This window comes from Pongo pygmaeus, chromosome 18 (assembly GCF_028885625.2).
Source record: "Pongo pygmaeus isolate AG05252 chromosome 18, NHGRI_mPonPyg2-v2.0_pri, whole genome shotgun sequence".
Classification (NCBI taxonomy): Eukaryota; Metazoa; Chordata; class Mammalia; order Primates; family Hominidae; genus Pongo; species Pongo pygmaeus.
The window spans coordinates 65445779-65470543 of NC_072391.2; the positions used below are offsets into that span (position 1 = coordinate 65445779).

General features: G+C 40.7%; 1 protein-coding gene across 6 annotated transcripts in view; it reads left to right on the plus strand.

The window, feature by feature from the left end:
* Positions 1 to 2936: 2936 nt before the first annotated feature.
* NFATC3 (nuclear factor of activated T cells 3) overlaps positions 2937 to 24765 on the plus strand; it is a 146533-nt gene continuing 124704 nt past the window's right edge. For 3 of the 6 annotated variants that reach the window (XM_054454035.2, XM_063654414.1, XM_063654415.1), the window contains exon 1: positions 2968 to 3403. In XM_054454035.2, the coding sequence (XP_054310010.2) occupies positions 3301 to 3403 (103 nt within the window). In that variant the 5' untranslated portion in view covers positions 2968 to 3300. Of the gene's footprint in view, positions 3404 to 24765 lie in introns of all 6 variants that reach the window. The other 3 variants (XM_054454036.2, XM_063654412.1, XM_054454038.2) reach the window with 3 other exon arrangements.

Sequence of the window (24765 nt, forward strand, 5' to 3'; positions counted from 1 at the left end):
TTTGCCTAATGGGGAACAAGGGACTGGGGTAGGCTAAACTGTACCATCCCATGGCTCAGAGGGCACTGAAGAACTTCAACAATGGGTGCTTGGGAACAGTCCTGTGGCAGCTGATGATAATGATGGCTTTCCCTAATTCCCAGTCTTGGGTGGCATTCATACAGGAGACAGTGGTTGTACAGTGACCCACATAGCCCTTGTCCACCCTGGGGTTCCACCTACTGCACTGGTCCTGTGGGCCTCCTGGTTTCACAGGTCTCTCAGAGGGCTGGAGGTGGGCCCAGATGACCTGCAGGAGCTTTGGAACTGCCTGAAGAAGAGCTCACGGGGGGACATCCTGGCCCTAGCTGGGGAAAAGGGCTGAAAGAGTATGTACATATCGGTGTGTGTGTGTGGTCAGGCCCCTTCACAGGCTGCAGTTCCCAGCCGTTGCTGACTTTCTTACACACGTGGTGACTCTCTTCCTGCAGCTGGTGCCCGTCCCTGTCCCAGCCCTCACCATTCCTTGGTAGCTTTTCAGCTTACCCCAGATCAGAAACCCTCCCTAAAATGTAATCTGTTCTAAGTGTTCTCCAGGTGCTCAGTGGCTGGGAACACAGATGCATAGCTGAGCATTTGATGAGTGGTTGAATTTTTCAAGCCATCTACAGCTTCTTTGTGGTCCCTTCCCAGTGGAGGGGCTGACCAGCCCAGGGTCTCCCTCCTGCCTGCCGTCTGGTCTGACTATGGCTGATCCCATGGTTTAGGTGAAGTCATGTCTGGAGGGACTTCATATGAGCTGGCCAAGCCTCTGGGACCTTATACTGTATCAGGATCCTGTTACATGTGGTACAAATAGGTGGGCCAGCAACCTGCCTGAGGCAGAGGGCTCTAGAGCTGATGTGGCATTTGGGCCCCAAGTTCCACACTCAGGCCCTCAAGGTTGGAGATTTGCAGACAGGACAGGTTATTGGGAAGGATAGTCCACCCATCTAATGCCAGTTGTTCCCTCTCCTTGACCACATTATCTTCTCCCTCTAATTTCATTCACCCCTGTCCCAGTTGAATCTAGTGATCCATCCAGAATTCTGACCATGTAAATCCCCTGCTCTAAGTCCTTCCACTGCTCCCTACTGCCGTCAGGATAAAGTCCAGACACTTTGCAGTGGCCTGCAGCATTCTGCCCACTCATCCGGCCCCACCTTAGGCTTCTGCCCACTGCAAGTACTTTCTGGTTATCAAGTCTTTGGAAATCTGTTCTCTGCCTGGAATGAAACTTGCTCACTTCTTGCCTGTCACTCCAGTTCCTACTAACCCGTCAAGGCCCTGCAGCTAGCAGGCTTATGAACTGTCTCTGAGCTCCTGGCATAACCCTCATCTCTTTGTACAGTAATTATAGATTTGCTGGTCCCCTCTCCCCTACCCCTGAAGGGAGACTTTCTCTCTGAATCCCCAGGAACAGCACAGGTACCGGTACAAAACACTGGGCAGAAATGAACCAATACAAGATGAACGTCTTGGATGCTCTGGACATTCCCTGTCTTCCTGACCCAAGGTCTAGTTTGGCTCCCTCTAGGGCTCCCTGGTAGCTCAAGTGTCAGTCCAGACATTGAGACCTCTGCAAAGAGCTTCCCTTTACTCTCTCTTCCCACTGGCCTTTGTGGGCGGTGTGGAATGTGCTGTAGGCCTTGTGAGAGTGGCATTTCTTTTTTTTCTTTTCTCTCTCTCTGTTTTTTTTTTTAAAACAACCTATTGTAGCCTCTGAGAGGGCAGCATTTTTGGGCGCACCTGCACCCAAGCCTCTGACAGCGCCCTAGGTTCCTCCAGCAACGCGCATCTAGGGATGCTATGCCCTGTGGGCCCTGTGCCCGGGGCACGGAGCTAGGGGAGGCGGTCACCCTACTTCTCTCACCTCCCTGTCCACCTTGCGCCTCAGCGGAGCCTTAGGTAAACAAGCCAGGCTCCCAGTCCCCAAGGACGGCCTTCACCCCAGACCCCAGGAGGAGGCGTCTTGGGCCATCTCGGGAAGGCTAGCTTGCTCGGGAGGGGCAGATCACGAAAACGGTTCTTTGGGCGGTGTCACTTCCTCTCCACTGCCAGCCACCCAATTTGGGCGGCTCCATCCCTCCCGCTTTCATGGATATGCACCAGGATGCAGAGAGCACAGAGCTGTGATTGGCACGAGCTCACAACGGGCTTTCCCGCTCAATCTACTCAACTTCCAGCAAGGGACAGGCCCTGCCCATTGGGCTTCGCCGAGGCCTCAAACGCGCACGCTGTCAAGGGAGCAGCTGCGGGGGCCCGCTAGTGGGGACAAAGGCGCAGCCACCGGGGCGCAAGCTCCGTCCCGCAGAGGGTGGGCCTGCGGCGACCGCGAGCTCGGAGTCTGGACTTGTCGCGCAACCTGTCTCCTTCGGTTCCACCCCAACCTAGCTGGACTCTCGGTCCGGTCCCCGCCCTCTGGAGACTCAGCCATTAAAGTTGAGGTGGGGGGATGAGGATGTGGGCGGCGTCCAGGTAACCCTGCGAAGCCCTGATGAGCCTTCCCTAGAGCCAGCCATCAGGAGTAACACGATGCGCCCCCACATCACCGAACCCAGAACCTCAGTGCTTAGGCACCCGTTCCTCGACATGAGCTCCGCCCAATGAGGAAAAGGGTCTTCTCCACTGGCCGGTGGTTGTCCCCTATCCAATTAGAGAGGCTATCGGCCTTCTCTCGTCTGGTTTAGAAGGAATCGCAGGGGGAATACAGGCCAAACTACAACTCCCGAGAGGTAGCTGGGGGCTGGGCTCTTCGGGGCGGGGGATGGTGGTGGTGGTGGTGTTGGTAGTGCTGCGTGTTCACGTGACTTCCTTCTCGCGGAGACCTAGTTACGCGATAGGCCTGTGAGGGGGCGGGGCCCGGCGCCTGTTCGCCGAGTTATAGTGGCCAATCGGCAGCCAGGCGGGGGGGGCGCGCGTAGGGGGCGGGGCCGGGCGCGCTGCAGGGCGCGAGAGCGCGCCCGCGGCGGCGGTGGCGGCGACTGTGGGGGGGGTGTGGGGAATATTGGCTAAGGCGACAGTGGAGGCTTAGGCACCGGTGGCGGGCGGCTGCGGTTCCTGGTGCTGCTCGGCGCGCGGCCAGCTTTCTAGTTCGGAACGGAACGCTCGGCGTCGCGGGCTCCGCCCGGAAAGTTTGCCGTGGAGTCGCGACCTTTTGGCCCGCGCGGCCCGGCATGAAGCGGCGTTGAGGAGCTGCTGCCGCCGCTTGCCGCTGCCGCCGCCGCCGCCGCCGCCGCCGCCGCCGCCTGAGGAGGAGCCGCAGCACCCTGGGCCACGCCGATGACTACTGCAAACTGTGGCGCCCACGACGAGCTCGACTTCAAACTCGTCTTTGGCGAGGACGGGGCGCCGGCACCGCCGCCCCCGGGCTCGCGGCCTGCAGGTGGGTGCCGGGCCAGGCGGGACCGTGGAGCGACCCCGCTTCTCGCTCGCAGGATCTCTCGCCCCCTCCCTGTTTCCTTGGATGACCGGAGACCGATAACCCTGTGTGTGTGCGCGCGCGTGTGTGTGTGGTGAGTTAAAAACGGATTTAAATCGCTGAGGAGGCGTGTGGATCGCTGCGACGTGAAAGTGGTGGCGGGCTTGGATGGAAGCAAACTAGTGGGGAACTCGACTCCGGGACGATCGGGGTTTGGAGGCCCAGGGTCCGGGCTGCTGCCCAAGTGGCGTCTGGTTGTCGCTGCTTTGCCAGTGTGTTGCAAGGAAAATGTTGTCCCTGTGAATTGTTAGCGCACTGGATTTTTCATCTATTCTAGGTCGTTTCTTGAAATTTTCATTTGAAAGATGCTTGTTTTTCAACGGTAGGACCCATCTAAAAATCACGCACATTTTTTTAAGTCTACTTTGCTAGAAGAGTAATGCTTTCGAGTTAACGTCCACTCGTGCGAGTTTATGACCCACAATTAATTAGAAGTGTAACTGTAACGGGACTTTTCTGGAAACTGGATTTCCTTACTTGAATAAAATGTTCCGGAAGATTTTTTTTTTTTTTAAATAGTGGGTTGCTTTTTTCATAATTTTCCTAGAAAGTTCTAGAAGTCGCTTTTTATTTAAAGAAAAACCTCTCCTTGGAAGATATTTTAAAGGAAATCTTGAATTCGGAAAGCTGGGCACCATCATGCTGGCAGGTCAGACCAATCAGGAAATAGAGACAGGATGACTGGGGACTTAGAGCTCTTTTGTGACCTGGTTTGGAATACTGTGGTTCATTAAGTTCAGTTTCCCTGTTACATATGCATACGAACTTCAAAAAGGAAATGGGTAAGAGTAATCCCTATTTTTTCTTGCCTGGTGTGAGGTGAATTTCTTAATGTTCATATTTGATGTTCAATAGACTGTTCTGTAGAGTTGCATTGAAAAACATACCTGAACGTGAGGCATGAGGATTCTCTAGGCGGTACTTATTTTATCGGTCCTTTTAATCTTCATATGCTAGATGTCTTTTTCACTGTAGTACATAATTTATAATAGTTATGTGTTGGCTGCGTTTATTTTCAATTCCATTAACATAATTTGAGCACCTATTACGTCGAACCACTCTTACGGACCTTGTAGTGTTATGATGATGCAGAGGACTGAGGCTTCTCAAGGAGTTTGGGAAATAGTTGGAGGAGACACATAGTCCAAGTAATAACTGTACTACTAGGAAGTCTGTGAATGGTGATGCATTTTATAGTAGAGGAAGAAACAGGAAAAGTGGTATTTGTGGAGAGTTGTAGCATTGAATTGTACCTAGATTATCGGGACTTGAAAGAAAAACAGCTTGTTTGAATGAGTATTTTTATTGTAAAAGAGATAAACAGTTGATGATGTCAGCAAATTTTATTGGGCACAACTTGATTAGAGCATATATACAAATATATGATCGATAAGGGTGTTAACCAAACATATGAATAATAAAGGAATTGTGTGACTACATAAGTAGGAATTGTATATACAACCAAAATACTGAATAACATTTCAAAGCTATGAAAAATTTTTTAATGATCTTTACTATACCTTTTAAAATAGGTCTAAAAGGAGTTATCTGTAACTTGATTTATAACTGAAATTTCAAAAGGTAAACATCAGCAGTTTTATTTGTCACAAGAAGTCCGCTTTAAAATATTTTAAGCAGGTAATTTTTTAAAAGTTTTTTTAATATTAAGGCAAAATACATATGAAAAAACAAACCTTCTTAAAGTGAACAATTGAGTGCATTCAGTGTTGTGCAGCTACTGCGTCTGTCTGCTTCTAAAACATTTTCTTCATCCAAAAGAAAACTCAGTACCCATTAAACAGTTGCCCCATATTTTCCCTTCCCTCCTCCCAAACCCTAGCAGCCACCAGTGTGGGATCTGTCTCTATGGTACCTCTTCTAGATATTTTATATAAATAGGATAATATAATATGTGACCTTTTGTGTCGGACTACCTCATTCCTTTCTATGGCTGAATAATGTTCCATCGTGTGTGTGTGTGTATAAAGGAACACAATTTGTTCACCAATTGATGGACATTTGGGCTTTTTCTGCCTTTTGGCTATTGTGAATAGTGCTGCTATGAACACATAGCAATTAATTTTAAATTCCGTTGAGAATGTGTTATATATTCACAGCTAAGTTTTCAGAATTATTTGTTCACAAAGTAAGTTTTCATTTTACTAAGCATAATTATGAGTATGTAGTTTGAAGGAACAAAGTGGATTCACTGAAATGATTTTAGGATAATATATGCAGTAAAGTGGAAAATAAGAATAAAATTGTTGGTAGAATTCAGATCCTTGCTGGGTTATATCAGTGTGTTTGCCAAATGTATTTTTGGATTCTCTTCCTCACTGGAATGGAAGTTCCTTGAGGTCGGAGATAGTGTCTGTATCTTTTTCAGTTATATTATCAGTGCCTAGCACAGTGCCTTTACATAGTAGGCACTATATATATAATATATAACATATATTATATATAACACATATATATTTACATATATAATGTATATTTCATATATAATATATAATGTATTATATACATTATATACTCATATACAATATAATATATATTATATATAAAATGCATATAATTATATATAATATATGTAATGTATATAATATGTATTTATATATAATGTATATAATATGTATTATATATAATGTATATAATATGTATTTTACATATATAATGTATATAATATGTATTTTACATATAATGTATATAATATGTATTTTACATATAATGTATATAATATGTATTTTACATATATAATGTATATATGTATTTTACATATATAATGTATATAATATGTATTTTACATATATAATGTATATAATATGTATTTTACATATATAATGTATATGATATGTATTTTACATATATAATGTATATGATATGTATTTTACATATATAATGTATATGATATGTATTTTACATATATAATGTATATGATATGTATTTTATATATAATACATAATGTGTATATAATATATTTTATATATTATATATAATGCTTATTATATAGATTATATATATTTTTTCTTTTTTGAGGCAGGGTCTCGCCCTGTCGCCCAGGCTGGGGTGCAGTGGCATGATTTCAGCTCACTGCAGCCTCGACCTCTGGGGTTCAAGCGATTCTCCCGCCTCTGCCTCCTGAGTAGTTGGGATTACAGTCGTGCGCCGCCACAGCTGGCTACCTTTTGTGTTTTTAGTAGAGACGGAGTTTCACCATGTTGGCCAGGCTGGTCTCGAACTCCTGACCTCAAGGGATCCTCCTGCCTCAGCCTCCCAAAGTGGTGGGATTACAGGCGTGGGCCACCACACCCTGCCCAATATATATATTTTTAAATAGAGATAGAGGTCTCACTATGTTGCCCAGGCTAGTCTGGAACTCCTGGGCTCTCCTGCGTTGGCTTCCCAAAATGCTGGGATTACAGGTGTGAGCCACTGCACATAGCCCCAATATTTTGTTAAATAAGTGAATAAATAACACCTAAGTTTTGAATCATTGCTCACTGCTCTTTTGTGGTAGAGGAAATTGATGAGAATTGTTTCAGTTCTTTGGCTTTTATTGATGAGTTCCATAAATTAGATCTTGGTAATTTGGGGCTGCAGTGGTTTTACATCTCTGAAGGTTTGGAAGTACTTGTATCACAACTAAATTTCCATACAATGAGAAGATTTTTGAAAAATAGTGAGGTGAGTGGATAGAGAGTGAGGACAAGCCAAGGGCTGAATTTAGTGAATGTCCTAAGCAAGCTTGTTAAAGTGCAAATTAGAAGATGTGAGATGGACTTGATAACGCTTGATAATGTTGTATGTTGTATACATTTGTGACTGACGACTGACTTTTTAAGACTACTGTTTGCTGGGTATTTTGAGATTTTTTTCCATTAAAGAAAATTTAAGACCCTAGAGTCTTTAGCTTTCTTATTTATTTATTTTTTTAGACAGTCACATTTAGTAGTGGGGGGTTGTATACCAACTTTAGTGACGCTAATGTTAATACGTTATAATAACTCTCTACCATCAGACCAGCCTACCTTGTTTTTTTTAAATATAAGGTGACAGTGCTATCTCTGATTTCTGCAGTTAAAAATGAACTAAACTTTTTTTAACATTCTTTTACTTAATATCTAACTCTAAATAGATGATATACCTCAGTAGTAAATAGGAAATTTAAAATAGGTACATGTTTAATGTATTCCATTGTTTGCCATTATAAAGGGCAGCCTCTGGTACTCTATTTTAGTGTAGTGATTGTATATCTCTAAGTTTGATGTTATAATAATCTGTACTTTGCAAATTCAGGGTTTCATTTTCAGGGTTCATTACTAAATATTGACTTTCTAGTCCTGAATGAGAGTTACTGGAAGGAATGTGCTATATACTATGTGTAGTATCTTATCTACTACTGTTTTTTCAAAGGGGAGAAATATCTTAGATGCAATATGTATTTTTATAAGAAGTTTACCCGATGATAAGATATGTGTAATTTTTTTCAGATATTCCTTTAATACACAACTTTTTCATATGTCAAGTTGAGGAACTTTTCCTAGAAATTGTCTTAGAATTTAATCTACAATGTTTTTACTTTGTTTAGTGCTTGGAGATCTGATCCAATTTACTGTCTCTTAGATAATTTTATTTTCTCATTTTTCAGTTTTTATTGATCATTTTTAGTCAAGGTTTTTGTTTTGTCTTGTGTAAATGAGATAATGTATTTAAAGCACTTAGCACAGTCCTGGCCCTATTTAAGTGGTGGTAACTAAAATTTTTTTAAACATGCACCCCCCTCCCCCAACATTTCTTTAAACACACACACACACACACACGACACACACACACACACACACGACACACACACACACACACGAATAGGCTAGTTTTTACTTCCTTCTCTTTCCTAGACCCTTCTCCACATGCTAAATTAAAACATTGAGAGGTAGTAGGGCATTTACAAACAGTAACAGTTTAAAAAGAAGAAAAAAAGAGATCAGGGCAGATGAGAGATTCAGCAATTTAAACCTTGCATGAGTTAGAATATTTGGTCTTAAGACATTTTTATCTGTTTAATTCTAGTCTTTTAAATGTTACTTACCTCTTATATTTTATCAAATACTGAAAGTAATACACTTTTAATTATATTTTTCCACTTTCTTGAATTAAGTTCTTAGTACAGTGTGAAAGTTGGTTGATTTGTCGAACATTTAAGTATGTAATTGGATATTTAAATCAGTATGAAAAGGAGGAAGTTGGTTGGTTTCTTGTAGAAATTTAATGGTGTGTTTGTACAGCCCATTAGGAACTGTAAAGGAGGTTTTGGATGCTGCTTAGTAGCTTTATTTTCTTACCTTAGGTCAACGTTTTCTGTAGAGTTGAATGTATTGAGAATATGTATTAGACGACTGAGTTGATGATAAATATTTTAACATTTCATTTGGAAGAATACTACTCTGTTTCTTTGACACATTTCCTGATGTTGAAGGATGCTTCTAGGGGTAACTGGCAGAATTTTGTGGTCTAGATTAGTGAAAAAATGTGTTTCAGCAAGTATGGGGAAAAATCGAGGAAAAATTTCAGCGTCGTGTTTTTGTTAAAAACATTCATCATTGCAAGAGCTATTCCTCTACTTTCTTAGGTGTTCCTATTTGCCAATCCAGAAAGGATACTTTGGCATATATTCTTAACTATTAGTAGAAGTAATACTGTAGTAGTTTTATTAGGTGTTATAAAAGTTAAAACTTGGGTATTATATACATAGCCAAGAAGTTGTGGGGGTTAAGTAAGGCCTGTATCTTAAGTGTTCAAGATAATAATTTAGAGTAAGCTGTAGAATCAACTTATAATAATGACTTGCCTTTCTTTGGCAACCAGTAAACTTTGCCTAAAGTTGTATTTGTTTTTATTGAAGGCATAGTCCAAATTCTGCTTTTGAGGTTTGCTCTATATTTATTTTTTAAATGAAATGGAATCGTAAGGACATTTTTGGTGAGAAAACGTAGTATTATTTTTTCTTCAGAGAAAGTCATAAATAGTGATATATAAAATGGGGACCTTTTAAGAGAAGTTAATGAGTTGTATCACTGATTTCCCTCTCATTATTGCTAGTTGAGTAGTAGATAATTCAGTATGGTAATGTTTTGTTTTAAATAAGAGGTGAGGTTGAAGAAGCCATAATATAGTGAAGGCAGTCACATTACTCTTAAAAGGTAGGAAACCTGAGTAGGTTGAGCATCATTTGATAGTAAGCAGTAGTTTGCTCACAGCAGTAACATAAATAAGGAAGGTGTTGTCTAAAGCTGTCCTGGTGGGTCAGGGGAGTAGACACAGCAGACTTGGCAGTAGGCCTGGCTTCTAAAACAAAATCCAAGTCATCAAATTTGCCCAGGCATGCCATATGAGGTTCAAGTAACAGTGGAATTTAAGAGGAGTGAGTTTGTTCAGAGAGGCTTAGGAGAGTTACAAGCAGGAGCAAGCTTTTTTAAGAGCCATCATTTAAACTCAAACATAATGTGGGTCTGCATATATTTTGGCATTTCTAGTAATGTTTACATAATTATATTGTATGACTTTGACCTGTTGGCAATTGGAGCTCTAAGATTTAAGTAACAGCCTATGAATTGCTAGTTTACCAACAGCTGAAATTTAATCTTTGGGACAGTTCTAGTTAATATTAGTTAATATTCATGTGTGAGGCTGGGCGCGGTGGCTCACACCTGTAATCCCAGCACTTTGGGAGGCCGAGGCGGGTGGATCACCTGAGGTCAGGAGTTCGAGACCAGCCTGGCCAACATGGTGAAACCCCGTCTTTACTAAAAATACAAAAAATTAGCCAGATGTGGTGGCAGGCGCCTGTAATCCCAGCTACTTGGGAGGCTGAGGCAGAATTGCTTGAACCTGGGAGGTGGAGGTTGCAGTGAGCTGAGATGGTACCATTGCACTCCAGCCTGGGGGACAGAGTAAAACTCTCTCAAAAAAAAAAAAATAAATAAAAGGCTGGGCACGGTGGCTTACGCCTGTAATCCCAGCACTTTGGGTCGCTGAGGCAGGCGGATCACGAGGTCAGGAGTTCGAGACCAGCCTGACCAACGTGGAGAAACCCCGCCTCTACTAAAAATACAAAATTAGCCGGGTGTAATGGTGCATGCCTGTTGTAATCCCAGCTACTCAGGAAGCTGAGGCAGGAGAATCACTTGAACCTGGCAGGCGGAGGTTGCAGTGAGCTTAGATCGCGCCATCGCACTCCAGCATGGGCAACAAGAGCGAAACTCTGTCTCAAAAAAAAAAAAAAAAAAAGTGTAAAAAGGAACTACAAGTCTATGAAAGCCTGAACATCCCAGGTGTACCAGAGAGAAGTGACCTGAAGGCTTCATTTTCTTTTCTTTTTTCTTTTTTTTTTTTTTTTTTTTGAGATGGAGTCTTGCTCTGTCTCCCAGGCTGGAGTGCAGTGGCACATTCTCGGCTCACTGCAACCTCCGCCTCCTGGGTTCACGCCATTCTCCTGCCTCAGCCTCCCGAGTAGCTGGGACTACAGGCGCCCGCCACCATGTCCAGCTACTTTTTTTGTATTTTTAGTAGAGGCGGGGTTTCACTGTGTTAGCCAGGTTGGTCTCGATCTCCTGACCTCGTGATCCGCGTGTCTTGGCCTCCCAAAGTGCTGGGATTACAGGCGTGAGCCATCGCTCCCAGCCCGTCATTTCCCTGCATAATGTACAGTTTCAGAATGTCTTATGTTACAGCAGCAGGTGAGAATTTTGCATTTTAAAATATGTTTTTCAGTGTCTTAACATTTTGTGTTAATTTTGTATTTATTAATTTTCATCAGCTTTGCTGTTTAATTAGAAAATAGGTAGGATTATTTGACCTCTGAAATTGGATTACATTCAGGTTAATTCTTTTCTCCTAAAACTTTTTCAGTAAGTTGATTTGTATTAAATGTAAAAATGTTTCTAAAAGCATTTTTTTCTCATCAAGGTAATCACTGACTAGAACACTTTAATGGACTGTTTGTGAGTTGTACTTAAATGTAAATATTTTTCAGTATTGCTTTAAAAAAATCTTTCAGTAAAAATTGTTAAAAATGGCATTTAGAAAAAAATGACATTCAGAAATTGTTGAAGCTAGATGATGGGTATGTGGGGGTTCACAATAATATTCTCTGTTCTTTATATATGTTCTTAAATTTCCATAATAAAAACTTTAAAAAATGACATTCGAAAGCTCTTCAAATTCTTTAAGGTACTAGATTAGGATAGGAAAAATATTCACTTTTAAAAATAGCATTATGAAGGCTATAGGATTTGTTGTGTGTAGTTAAAAAAACTGGCTTAACAAATTAACAGAAAATAAAAATTAGCATGATATGTCTGATTTACAAAAGTCATTTCTCCCTTTGATTATGTAGTGTTAACAGTGAGATGGTGGGTGAGTTAGTGGCGCACATAAATAGGAAGCAGACTGATCTTATGCTTTTGAGTAGGTGCTTTAACATTTTAAAAATATTTTCTAATTAACTATATGACGCTAGAAAAATCCATTTATTATCTAGTAATTTAAGGGCTTGAAATTGTTTTAAAAATTTTAATGTTTGATCATGTTGCTTGTATCTGTCAGTCTGATGTTAAGTGTTTGTAATTTCTATGAACTTTTCAGTTTACTCATGATGAAAAGAAGCTAGATAACTTGTTCATGATTTTAAGACTACATTTTTTTATCATTTTTAATTTTTAATCTGCATTTTTAATAATTGGTAGGAACTCACAAAAATAATAGACATGTTTTTTTTATTTGTGAACATTTTAGAACGAACAAGGTCTGAAATTTGTATTCCACATCTTGTCATTTGTGAGATCATATTGAATACTAAAGTTTTTTTTTTTTTTGAGACTGAGTTTCGCTCTTGTTGCCCAGGCTGGGGTGCAATGGTGGGATCTCGGCTCACCGCAACCTCTGCCTCCCGGGTTCAAGCGATTCTCCTGCCTCAGCCTCCTGAGTAGCTGGGATTACAGGCATGCGCCACCACACCTGGCTAATTTTGTATTTTTAGTAGAGGCAGGGTTTCTCCATGTTAGTCAGGCTGATCTCAAACTCCCAACCTCAGATGATCCTCCCAGCTTGGCCTCCCATAATGCTGAGATTACAGGCATGAGCCACTGCGCCTGGCCGAATAATAAAGTTTTAATCTTGTCCTTTACATAAAAGATATCTTTGGGGAAAATATGGAAAGTTTAATCTAAATTTTACTTATTTTTTATTGCACATGAAAGGTTTAAGGAAATTTGATAGCTTCTCTGCTATCAACACTTCTTTATAGTTTTCACTTTCTTTCAGTAAAGGTAGTTCAAATAACACTCAAGAAAAAAGATGGTCAGAAGTTGTTGAGGCAAGATGATAGGTATATGGAGACTCTGTACTTTAGGTATATTTGAAAACTTCCATTATACAAAGTTTTGAGGACTTTTTTTTTTTTTTTTTTTTTGAGACAGAGTCTCGCTCTGTTGCCCAGGCTGGAGTGCAATGGCGCGATCTCGGCTCAACGCAACCTCCGCCTCCTGGGTTCAAGCGATTCTCCTGCCTCAGCTTCCCGAGTAGCTGGGATTACAGGCGCCTGCCACCACGCCCGGCTAATTTTTGTGTCTTTATTAGAGACAGGGTTTCACCGTGCTGGCCAGGCTGGTCTCGAACTCCCGACCTCAGGCGATCCACCCGCCTCGGCCTCCCAAAGTGCTGGGATTACAGGCGTGAGCTGCCGTGCCTAGCCTGAGGACTTTTTTTTTTTTTTTTTTTTTTTTTTTTTTGAGATAGGTTCTTTCTCTGTTGCCCACGCTGGAGTGCAGTGTTGTGATCACAGCTTACTGCAGCCTCAACCTCCTGGGCTCAATTGATCCACCCACTTCAGTTTCTTGAGTAGCTGGGACCACAGGTGCGCCACCATGCCTGGCTAATTTTTAAAATTTTTTGTAGAGGTGAGGTCTCACTGTGTTGCCCAAGGTGGTCTCAAACTCCTGGATTCAAGCGATCCTCTCAGTCTTGGCCTCCTGAAGTGATGGCATTAACAGGCTTGAGCTACCGCACCCGGCCTTTGAGTCCTCTTAACCATGAGCCAGAGCAAGAAATACATTTTGTTTCAACCCAACACATACATACATGTTTATACACACAAACTGAGATAGATGTTTCATGTAAAACAGTGTTTAGCTTTACTGCATGGCATTACTCTGACATTTTCATTACACTAAAAAATTTGTCACAGCTCACTAATAGATCACTTACTGCCTTCAGTTTGAAAAACCGAGCTCTGGGAGATGGTTTCATGGTTCTGATTAAAACTGTTAGTACATCAAAGCTGGGTGCAGTGCCCTGTGCCTGTAGTCCCAGCTACTTGGAAGTATCTCTTGAGCCTAGGGATTCTAGACCAGTCTGGACAACATAAGGATACCCTGTTTCTTAAAAACAAAAACAAACTGTTAGAGCATCGAGTTGTTCTTATTATTCAAACCATATTTCCCATGTCTGTAGTTCTTTAGTATGTTAAACTTCAAAAATTGACTTAGCTTATTGCTATCCTTTTATTGGGTTAGTTGGCTGGTAAATTTTGCCACTTCCTGAAAATGACTTTTGTTTCCCCCCTTCTCTCTGCCCTGTGGCCAAAGTCTTTGTCTCCTTCCATTTGGATTTGTGTATTAATAGTTTTCTCTTTATATTTTCTCCTAATTCAGTTCTGAAAGTCATAGTTGAGGTTATCTTCAATTCCCATTCCTTTTTGTCTGTAACCTGCCTTTCCTCGTAGTTTTTCATTGTGCTCCACCATTTTATATCTGTTACTTCGGATATCAAGCTCATCACCTTTATTCATCTCTTTTCAGTCCCATTGTGAAACCTTTCCTTCCATCCATTTTCCTGATCTGCCGTCAACGTGTTCACCAAAGACTTTCTCTTTTGTGAGACAACTTAACAGATATTTTGATGTAGTACTGAGCTAGATCTGGATTCTAGATTCATTTCTGTTGCTAATTGTGTGATACTGCTAAAAAGCATAGAGTTTCAAGCTAATTCAGTCCTTCCATTTTACAGGAGAGGAAATTGAGACTCAAATTGACCTGCCCAAGGTCATTTAACTGGTTAATATCAAAACAGAGACCCAGTACTTCTGACTCCTAGTCCTTTGGTCTTCTCCAGTAAGTTGCTTAATTTTTGCTTGAAAATCCTACAGTTCCTTCTTGTGGATTAAAAACAACAACAACAACAAAGAAAATCCTACAGTTCTTTTTGCACAACCTATAATTTTGATCATTTTGTAACTTTTTGTTTGTGATACATTAGATAAATATTTAATCCAGTGTTGTTGAGTACCTATTATGTGCAAGGTATTTTTATGTGCATTATCTCATGATAACCTAGAGAGAGGTATTATTTCCATTTAGCGCATGAGGAAACAGAAATGCAGATGGATTTGACCATTTAGAAAGTGGAATTAGCTGGGATTTGAACCTTGGTTTTCTGACCTCAGATTTTGGGCCCTTTCTGCTATGCCTACCTCTTGCCTTGCTATTTTCAGAAAGAGTTTAAGTACAGAAATACTCAGTTTTTCCTATGGTGAAAGCAAGGGTCATGTTGGGCATATGGAATCAAACATATATGAGTCATGTCTTACAAATTACATGTGTTCCTGTGACTAGATTTTCTGCTTTGGGCTCAAAATAGCTACTTGAGGGATGCTTCTTATTCCTGCCTGCTCTAGAAAATTTTAAAGGGTAGCAGCGATACAGTTAGACCAATAGAGGGTACTGTATCGCTATATCGCTAACTGTGCTAGGCCCAAATTTAGCTCTTTTGGGCCTTTTCTCTGCTGCTTTGTGGATCTGGAGGTCAAGAGGTGATATCATTTTAGGTTTTAAGGCAGTTTACTCTAAGGAGGAATTGGCCTTTGTCTTTGGCAGCCCCCCTCTCCGCCCATGTTGTCTTGATTAGGGTCTGATTTGTCATCTTGCAGGCTGCTTTTAAAGTTTAAGGCGTTTAGATCTGTTATCAAAATTGCCCTAAACCTGAATGAGGAAAAATTCAGAATTTTAAAAATGCTCAATTGTCAGGGTAGTTTCATTTTTCAAGGTTAACATTTTGCTTTCACATGTTCAAAAAAAAATGAGTACTATTTATTTGATTGAATTTAGAATGCGAGGAAAACTATTCTACCTTCTATAGCCACTAGGACTGATACACATTTTTTTCCTTGATATTTTGACCAATTTGCCATTTGCCATTTATTCTTATCTCTCAAGATCAGTACTCTTTTGGATTTTCTCTCTCTTTTGTACATACCCAGTTGTCTCTGAGTTTTACCAGAACTCTCCCTTTGAGAGCAAAGGCAAGAAAGCTCTTTTGTCATACATGTTACTTAGTAAATGTTGGCTGATCATGGTTTTAGAACTTCTGTTGACTTTTTAATCATCTGATTACTATTTGAAATAAATAGTAAAATACTCTTAATCTTCTAGTTTAAATATATGCAAAATAGTTATATTTGGATTGATATTTGCTGAGGGGAAGGAATGAGACACAGATGCTGGCTTCACACAGCTCTTTTGTTTTTAAGAGTGATGAAGGACTTTTCCAGAAGCCTTCAGCAAACTTAACCTTGCGTTTCATTGACCAAAACTGGGTTACATTCCCTTTTCTAAATTAGTTACTGGTAAAGATGAGTGGAATTATTCTTAGCCAATCAGGCCTATGCCTTGGCCTGAGGATATGGTTGGCTTCCCCAAAACACAAGGCTGCATGGGAGAGGAGTGGATACAAGGTAGAAAATCTGTTAGGGAGGAAGAAAGAGAAAATGGATGCTGGGAGGGGGTCAATCAAAAGAATTGTCTGTGCTTAGTATCCACAGTATTCTAGCAATTGAGGGACTTAAAAAATTTTTTTTTTTGAGAGAGAATCTCACTCTATTGCCCAGGCTGGAGTGCAACCTCTGCCTCCTGGGTTCAGGTGATTCTCATGCCTCAGCCTCTCAAGTAGCTGAAGTAGCTGGGATTACAGGTGTGCACCACATGCCCGGCTAATTTTTTTTTCTTTTCTGAGACAGTCTCGCTCTGTCACCCAGGCTGGAGCACAGTGGCACAATCTCTGCTCACTACAACTTCCACCTCCCACGTTCAAGTGATTTTCCTGCCTCATGCCTCCCGAGTAGCTGGGATTACAGATGTGTGTTACCGTGCCTGGCTAATTTTTGTATTTTTAATAGAGACAGGGTTTCACCATGTTGGACACGCTGGTCTTGAACTCCCTACCTCAGGTGATCCTCCCGCCTTGGCCTCCCAAAGTGCTGGGATTATAGGCATGAGCCCCTGTGCCCAGCCAGTTGAGGGACTTTATAATGTAAACCTGACTTTTGCTATGCAGTTACTTTTTCTGGCACTTGCTTTTCCGTTTGCTCTGTCAAAGTCCTTGGGGATGGGCATGGGAGTTGATAGAGGTGCCAAGAAAGAGAAGTATGGCTATTGATCTGGATTAATAACAGTGGGATTGGTGTCTGATGGGTGGGAGATCTGGGACACAAAATTCATTTTTGTTGTGTGGTTCAGGTGGAACCTGATGATTATGCAGACATACAGAAGCATAAAGACAATGTCAAATCCTGATTTGTCAAAATTGAGATAGTAAAGTGTTTTTTAAATGCTTATTTTATTTTATTTCTTAAAATTTATTTTGAGACAGGGTCTCACTTTGTTGCCCAGGCTGGAGTTCAGTGGCTCAATCACAGATCACTGCAGCCTTAACTCAGCCTCCCAAGTAGTTCAAACCACAAGTGCTTGCCACCATGCCCAGCTAATTTAAAAAAATTGTTTTTGATAGAGACAGAATCTTTCTGTGTTGCCCAGGCCAGTCTCAAACTCCTGGGCTCGAGCAATCCTCCCACTTCGGCCTCCCAATGTACTGGGATTACAGGTGTGAGCCACCATGCCCACCCTAAAAATTCTTTTTAAAGTGCTTTGTTTCACTCTTTCGAAGGCTAATCTGTAAGAAACTAGCTGTTGTTAAAGGATAAAATAGAAGAATATGTAGAAGAAGAGAAAGTAGTAACCAGAGGGGAACATTGTATGAGATCTTCGAGTAACTGAGCTGGAAGGGACCTCAAGAAAGTCCCCTTCCATTAAGTGGGTAAATATACTAAATAATTTAATCTTTTAATTAAGTTTTGTTAAGTGTCAGTATTATTATGTGCCAAATACTGGTAATACAAATTAAATATAATTCAGTCTATTGGAGTAGACATATAAATGACTACAACAATATTAATATAATAGAGGTACAGAGAAGAGCCTCCGAGCGTATAATGACACAGATTAACTCTGAGTAGAGAGGTCAGAGAAGAGTACAGTTGAGCAGAATCCAGTGAGATGAGTTCACCAGGTGGCTAAGGGAGGACATAACATTTCAGGCCAGTTGATTTTCCCACCCAAAGACAGGTTAAAGAGCATGGTCCTTTAATTTGGAAAGTGGAAGATCAGGATTCTGTCGTGTCCAGATGTGGCTGGAGAGGGACAGACTATTATACTGTATTGAAGAGTTTGGATTTTAGTTTGAAGACAGCAGGGAGCCACTGAAGGATTTCAAATTGGGCAGAAATGTCAGATTTGTAGCTCCATCACTCTACTATACTGTGGGTAATAGATTGACGAAGACAGGAATGGAGGTGGGGACACATGTATTTGAGAAATGATAAGGGTAGAGCAGTGAAGACGACAAAGTGGGAATAGTGCTCAGATAGATTTACAGGAAAGACATCAGTAGGACCTGATATCCATTGAGTAAGGAAAGGGAAGGAGGCAGGATTATTTCTGTTTTTCTAGTTTGAGTCAGTTGTGGTAGGAGAATCAGCTTTGGAGATGGGGAGGGAGAAAGGTGATTCATTTTAATAAAATGTGCTATTACGAAATATCTGTGGAAATAGTGGTGAACAAGACATGGCCCTTACCCTCATGAAGTGCATAGTCTAGTAATTATTAATGTAACTAGTGTCATGAAAGTATAAAGTGCAAAGTATAAAGTGCAATGAGAGTATATAGTAAAAAGGAGTTCAGTTTTGTGCATGTCTAGTTTGAAGCATCTGTAGATTTATTAGGCAATTGGAAATATAAATGTAGAGCTCAAAAGAGAAACTTGCACAAAGGAGATTTAAAAGTTACTGGTCTATAGATATTGATGATAGTTGAAGTCATGGGCATGGATGAAGTCACTGCAAGGGAGTGTGGATTAGAATGTGCAAAGGAGGCTGAGAACAGAACTCCGGAAACAACAGTATTGCAAGGATGGCAAGGAGAGGAGAAGTCTGAGAAGATGCTGTCAGAGAGTTAAATTAGACAATCAAGAGAATGGTGTAGGGAAAGCCAAGGTAGAAGAGGGTTTTATCTATTTCAACAGCTTTATTGAGGTAAAATTGACATTTAATAAACAACATATTTAAAGTGCACAGCTTAAGTTTTGACACATGTAGAGACCCATGAAACTTTTACCAGATTCAATATAGTGAACATATCCACCACCCCCAAAAGAAGTTTGTTTGTGTATCTTTGTAATCACTCCCTCCCACACACCTTTCTCCCTTTCCCAGACAACCGCTGAACTCACTAGAACATTTATATAAGTGGAATTGTAAAGCATGTACTCTTTTTTTTTGGGGGGGGGGTGCTAACTTCTTGTCATTGCTGTTTTGAGATATGTCCATGTTATTGAGTGTATCAGTAGGTCATTAATTTTTATTGGGGAGTAGTTGCCATTATGTATGTATAGTACAATTTATTTTATCCATTCACCTATTGATGGACTTTTGGATTGTTTCCAGGTTTTGGCTGTTACAAATAAAGCAGCGATGAATATTCATGTATTGTCTTTGTATGGACACATCTTTCTCTTTCCCATTCTTACCATACCTAAGAATGTAATGGTTGGGTAATTTGGTAGATGTACATGTAACTTTTTGTTTATTATTATTATTATTATTATTATTATTATTATTATTATTTTTGAGATGGAGTCTCACTCTGTCGCCAGGCTGAAGTGCTGTGATACATATCTCGGCTCACTGCAACCTCCCAACTCCCTCGTTCAAGTTGTTCTCCTGCCTCAGCCTCCTGAGTAGCTGGGATTGCAGGCACACGCCACCATGCCCAGCTAATTTTTGTATTTTTGGTAGAGACAGAGTTTCACCATGTTGACCAGGATGGTCTCGATCTCCTGACCTCGTGATCCACCCGCCTCGGCCTCCCAAAGTGTTGGGATTACAGGTGTCAACCACTGTGCCCAGCACATTTAACTTTTTAAGAAACTGCCAAACTGTTTTCCAAAGTGGTTATATCATTTTAAATTCCCACTAGCAGTGGAAATACATATTTTGACATCCTAACCAACATCAGGTTTAGATAGTCTTTTTAATTTTAGCCATTCTAACAGGTGTGTAGTGGTATCTTCTGTAGGTTTAGTTTATATTTCCCAAATAACTAATGCTCTTGAACATCTTTTTATGTGCTTATTTGCTGTCTATCTTTTTTGGTTAAGTGTCTGTTTAAGCTTTTTACCCATTTAAAAAAGCTTCTTACTTTGAAATAATTAATAGATCCACAGGAAGTTGTAAATAAAATGTAAAGAGGTTCTGGGTACCCTTTACTCAGTTTCTCCCAACGATAGATAGCATCTTGCATAACTATAGTACAATGTTGAGACCAGGAAAATGACATTGGTACAATCCACCGAACTAACTCAGATGTGACCAATTTTACATGCACTGATTTGTGTGTGTTTATGTGTGTAGTTCTCTGCAGTTTTATCATATGTAGATTAGTGTAACTACTACCATGATCAAGATACAGAACTGGGCCAGGCGCGGTGGCTCACGCCTGTAATCCCAGCACTTTGGGAGGATCACCTGAGGTCAGGAGTTCGAGAGCAGCCTGACCAACATGGTGAAACCCTGTCTCTACTAAAAATACAAAAAATTAGCTGGGCGTGGTGATGGGTGCCTGTAGTCCCAGCTACTCGGGAGGCTGAGGCAGGAGAATGACATGAACCCGGGAGGCGGAGCTTGCAGTGAGCGGAGATTGCGCCACTGCATTCCAGCCTGGGCGACAGAGCGAGACTCCATCTCAAAAAAAAAAAAAAAAAAAAAAAAATTAGCCAGGCGTGGTGATGGGCGCCTGTAATCTCAGCTACTGGGAAGGCTGAGACAGGAGAATCGCTTGAACCTGGGAGGCGAGGGTTGCAGTGAGCTGAGATTGGGCCATTTCACTCCAGCCCAGGTGACAGAGTGAGACTCTGTCTCAAAGTAAAATAATAATAATAATAATAATAATAATAATAAATATAGAACTGTTTCATCTCACTAACTTCTTTATAAGCACATACTTTTCCCTCCCTCTTCCCCAACCCAGTCTCAAATTCCTGGCAACCACTAATCTATTCTACATCTCCAAAGAGACCAGCCTGGGCAACATGGCGAAACCCCATCTCTACTAAAAATACAAAAATTAGGCATGATGATGCATGGCTATAGTCCCAGCTATTTGGAAGGCTGAGGCATGAGAAATCGCTTGAACCCTGGAGGCGGGGGTTGCAATGCGCCAAGATTGTGCACTCCAGCCTGAGCAACAGAGCAAGGCTCTGTTTCAAAAAACAAAAAAACAAAAAAAACCCTGCCAAATGTTTTCATTCCCCCCAGCAGGTGTATGAGTTAGCCAGTTTCTCTGCATCTTGGGCAGCATTTGGTATTAACACCTTTTTTTTTTTTAATCATTCTCATGGGTGGGTAGTGATCCCTCATTGTGTTTTTAATTATATTCTTCTCATGACTAATACTGTTGACCATTGTTTTATGTGATTTTTGCCATCCATATATTATTTTTGGTCTGGTGTCTAAGTCTTTGCCCCTTTTTAGATTGGGTTGTTTTCTTATTGTTGAATTTTGAGAGTTCTGTGTGTGTGTGTGTGTGTGTGTGTGTGTGTGTGTGTATGAAACAAGTCTATCAAATATATGCTTTGCAGAGAGTTTCTCTCAATCTGTGGTTTGTTTTTTAATTCTATTAATAGTATCTTTTGTAGAAGTTGTACATTTTGATGAAGTTTGCCTTACCAATTTGTTCTTTCATGGATTGCACTTTTGGTGTTACAGCTAAGAAATCTTTGCCTAACCCATGCTCACAAAGATTTTCTCCTGGATTTTCTTTTCTTTTCTTTTTTTTGAGCCACGGTCTTGCTCATGTTGCCCAGGATGGAGTGCAGTGGCATGATTATGGCTCGCTGCAGCATCAACCTCCTGGGCTCAAGCTATTCCTCCTGCCTGAGCCTCTGTAATAGCTGGAACCACAGGTGTGCGCCACCATGCCCCACCAATTTTTAAATTTTTCGTAGAGATATGGTTCCACTGCATTGGCCAGGTTTGTCTCAAACTGTAGGGCTCAAGTGATCCTTCCTCCTTGGCCTCCCAAAGTGTTGGGATTACAGGAGTGAGCCACTGTGCCTGGCTGCTAGGTTTCCTTTTGGAAGTTTTATAGTTTTAGGTTTTTTTTTTTTTTGAAACGGAGTCTTGCTCCGTCGCCCAGGCTGGAGTGCAGTGGTGTGATCTTGGCTCACTGGAATCTCCACCCTCCTGGGTTCAAGTGATTCTCCTGCCTCAGCCTCCTGAGTAGCTGGGATTACAGGTGCGCACCATCATGCCTGGCTAATTTTTGTATTTTTAGTAGAGACGGGGTTTCGCCATGTTGGCCAGGCTGGTCTCGAACTCCTGACCTCAGGTGATCCACCGCCTCAGCCTCCCAAAGTGCTGGGATTATAGGTGTGAGCCACGGCACCAGGCCTAGTTTTAGGTTTTACATTTAAGTTGATGATCTATTTTGAGTTAATTTTTGTGTATAGTGTGAGGTATGGATCCCCAAGTTCATTGTTTTTACATCTAATTTTTCCAGCCCCTTTGTTGAAAGGCTATCCTTTTTCCACTGCATTGCTTTTGTACCTTTGTAAAAAATCAGTAGACCATATATATGTGAGTGTATTTTTGGACTCTGTTCTGTTCCATTGAGCTATGTGTCTGTCCTTTACTGATGCCATGCTATCATGATTACCGTACCTTTAGAGTAACTATTGAAACCAGATAGTATGATTCTTCCAACTGTGTTTTTCTTTTTGTTCATGTTGTTCTGGCTATTCTAAATGCTTTGAGTTTCCATATAAATTGTAGAATTAGGCCAGCAATGTGGCTCATACCTGTAATCCCAGCACTTTGGGAGGCCGAGGCCAATGGATCACTTCAGGTCAGGAGGATTCCCCCCACGTCCAGCTTTTTATGGTCATTTTGAATTTTGTCCTCCATAGTAACAGCCATTACATATAATTAATACAAATAGTATAATAATTGGAAATGTGGATATATATTGGAAATTTTTACGTTGTTTATTCATAAATAACTTGAAAAGGACAATATCTAAATGTTATCTATGGGTCATTGTTTTCAAAACTACAGTGTACCTACCTAATTGCTACCTCATTTTCCTTGCCAGTTGGTGTGAATATTACATGGCATGAACTCAAAGGCTTATATAAAGGTAGTCGAATGTGATTTTTTCCTAATTGTTTCCCCTTATAGACCACTATAATGGCTATCTTAGGAGAAAAATAAATTATTTTGGCTTTTTATTCTTTTACAGAATTATACTAGTACATATTCTGTGTTCTCTCAATTGACCTTATATATTTTTTCTTACATGTGGATGTTAAACTGTGATTGCAACACCATTTCTATGCTGTTAGTTTTGCACCTATAATTAAGCATAGTTGTGGTTGCTGAATGATTTTCCCGACTTTTTTTTCTGTTTGTAGTGATAATTTATTTGAACAACTGTTCATTATGACTATTTTTCAGCAATGATAGAACCTAAAGTCAGTAGAATTCTTCGCTTTTTAAAAAGCTTGTCTCAGGAAATATTTTCTTTCTGCTTTGTGGGTATATAGTAATTGATCGAGTGTATAATTGAGTACCTGTCTAAAATTCCACATTCATTCTACCACAGTGCTTTTCAGTCTGTTATTGAGTGAAGTGAATTTTGTTGCTTAATGAATTTAAGGTATACATTTAGTTCACTTTCTCCCTTTTTTTGAAAGAGGGTCTCACTCTGTCACCCAGGGAGTGCAGTGGGCGTTATCTGGGCGCACCACAATGCCCGGCTTTTTTTTTTGTATTTTTGGTAGAGTCGGGGTCTCGCCATGTTGTCCAGGCTGGTCTCCAACTCCTGAGCTCAAGTGATCTGCCTACCTTGGCCTCCCAAAGTGCTGGGATTACAGGCATGAGCCACTGAGCCCAGCCTCTCGGCCTCTCTTTGTTTCTTTGTTGCATTATTTTTTTACACTCTAGCTATACTAATAATCTAATTATTAGATTATGCTAATAATCTCATTTTCAACATAGTTTTTTTTTCTTGTATTGTTCTCATTTTCCTTTCTAATTTTCTGAAGAATTTGGGGTTTAGTCAATTGATAGCTTAACTCATTTTCTTACAAAAGTACTATTTTTTTAGTTTTATTGCAAGTATTATCAAAGTTATACATGAACTTTGTTTAAAGTATCAAATAGATCAATAAAGCTTATTGTGAAAAAAGTAGTCCTGTGACTCCAACTCTGTCTTACCTTCCTTTCTCTGCTGCCTAGAGGCAGCTGCTTTCAAATTCTTTTAGCAGTTTCTTTTGGTATTTGCCTTCATCTCTAGATAACTTGCTTATACTGCTGTAGCTATTATTTATTGACTTCTCATTATGAAAAATGACATTTAGCAGACTCTAAACTCTCAACTCTACACAGGCATCGTTCTCATTCCCTAATATGGTTATATCATAATAGGTTTAATGTCAATTTGTTTATATTATTGTCGCATATTGTGTTATTCATAACACACGTAGTATGTTTATATTATTATCGCATATTGTGTTATTCATAAGCCACGTAGTATACTGTACTACTATTTTTCCTTCCTTGTACAATTTAATATTGTTTTAAGAATGAATGATTGTTGTTGTTGTTCTATGTATTTATGAGAATTCGTTTTTTTTTTTTTTGACGGAGTCTCGCTTTGTCGCCCAGGCTGGAGTGCAGTGGCGCGATCTTGGCTCACTGCAAGCTCCACCTTCCGGGTTCACGCCATTCTCTTGTCTCAGCCTCCCAAGTAGCTGGGACTACAGGCGCCTGCCACCACGCCCGGCTAATTTTTTGTATTTTTGGTAGAGACGGGGTTTCACCATATTAG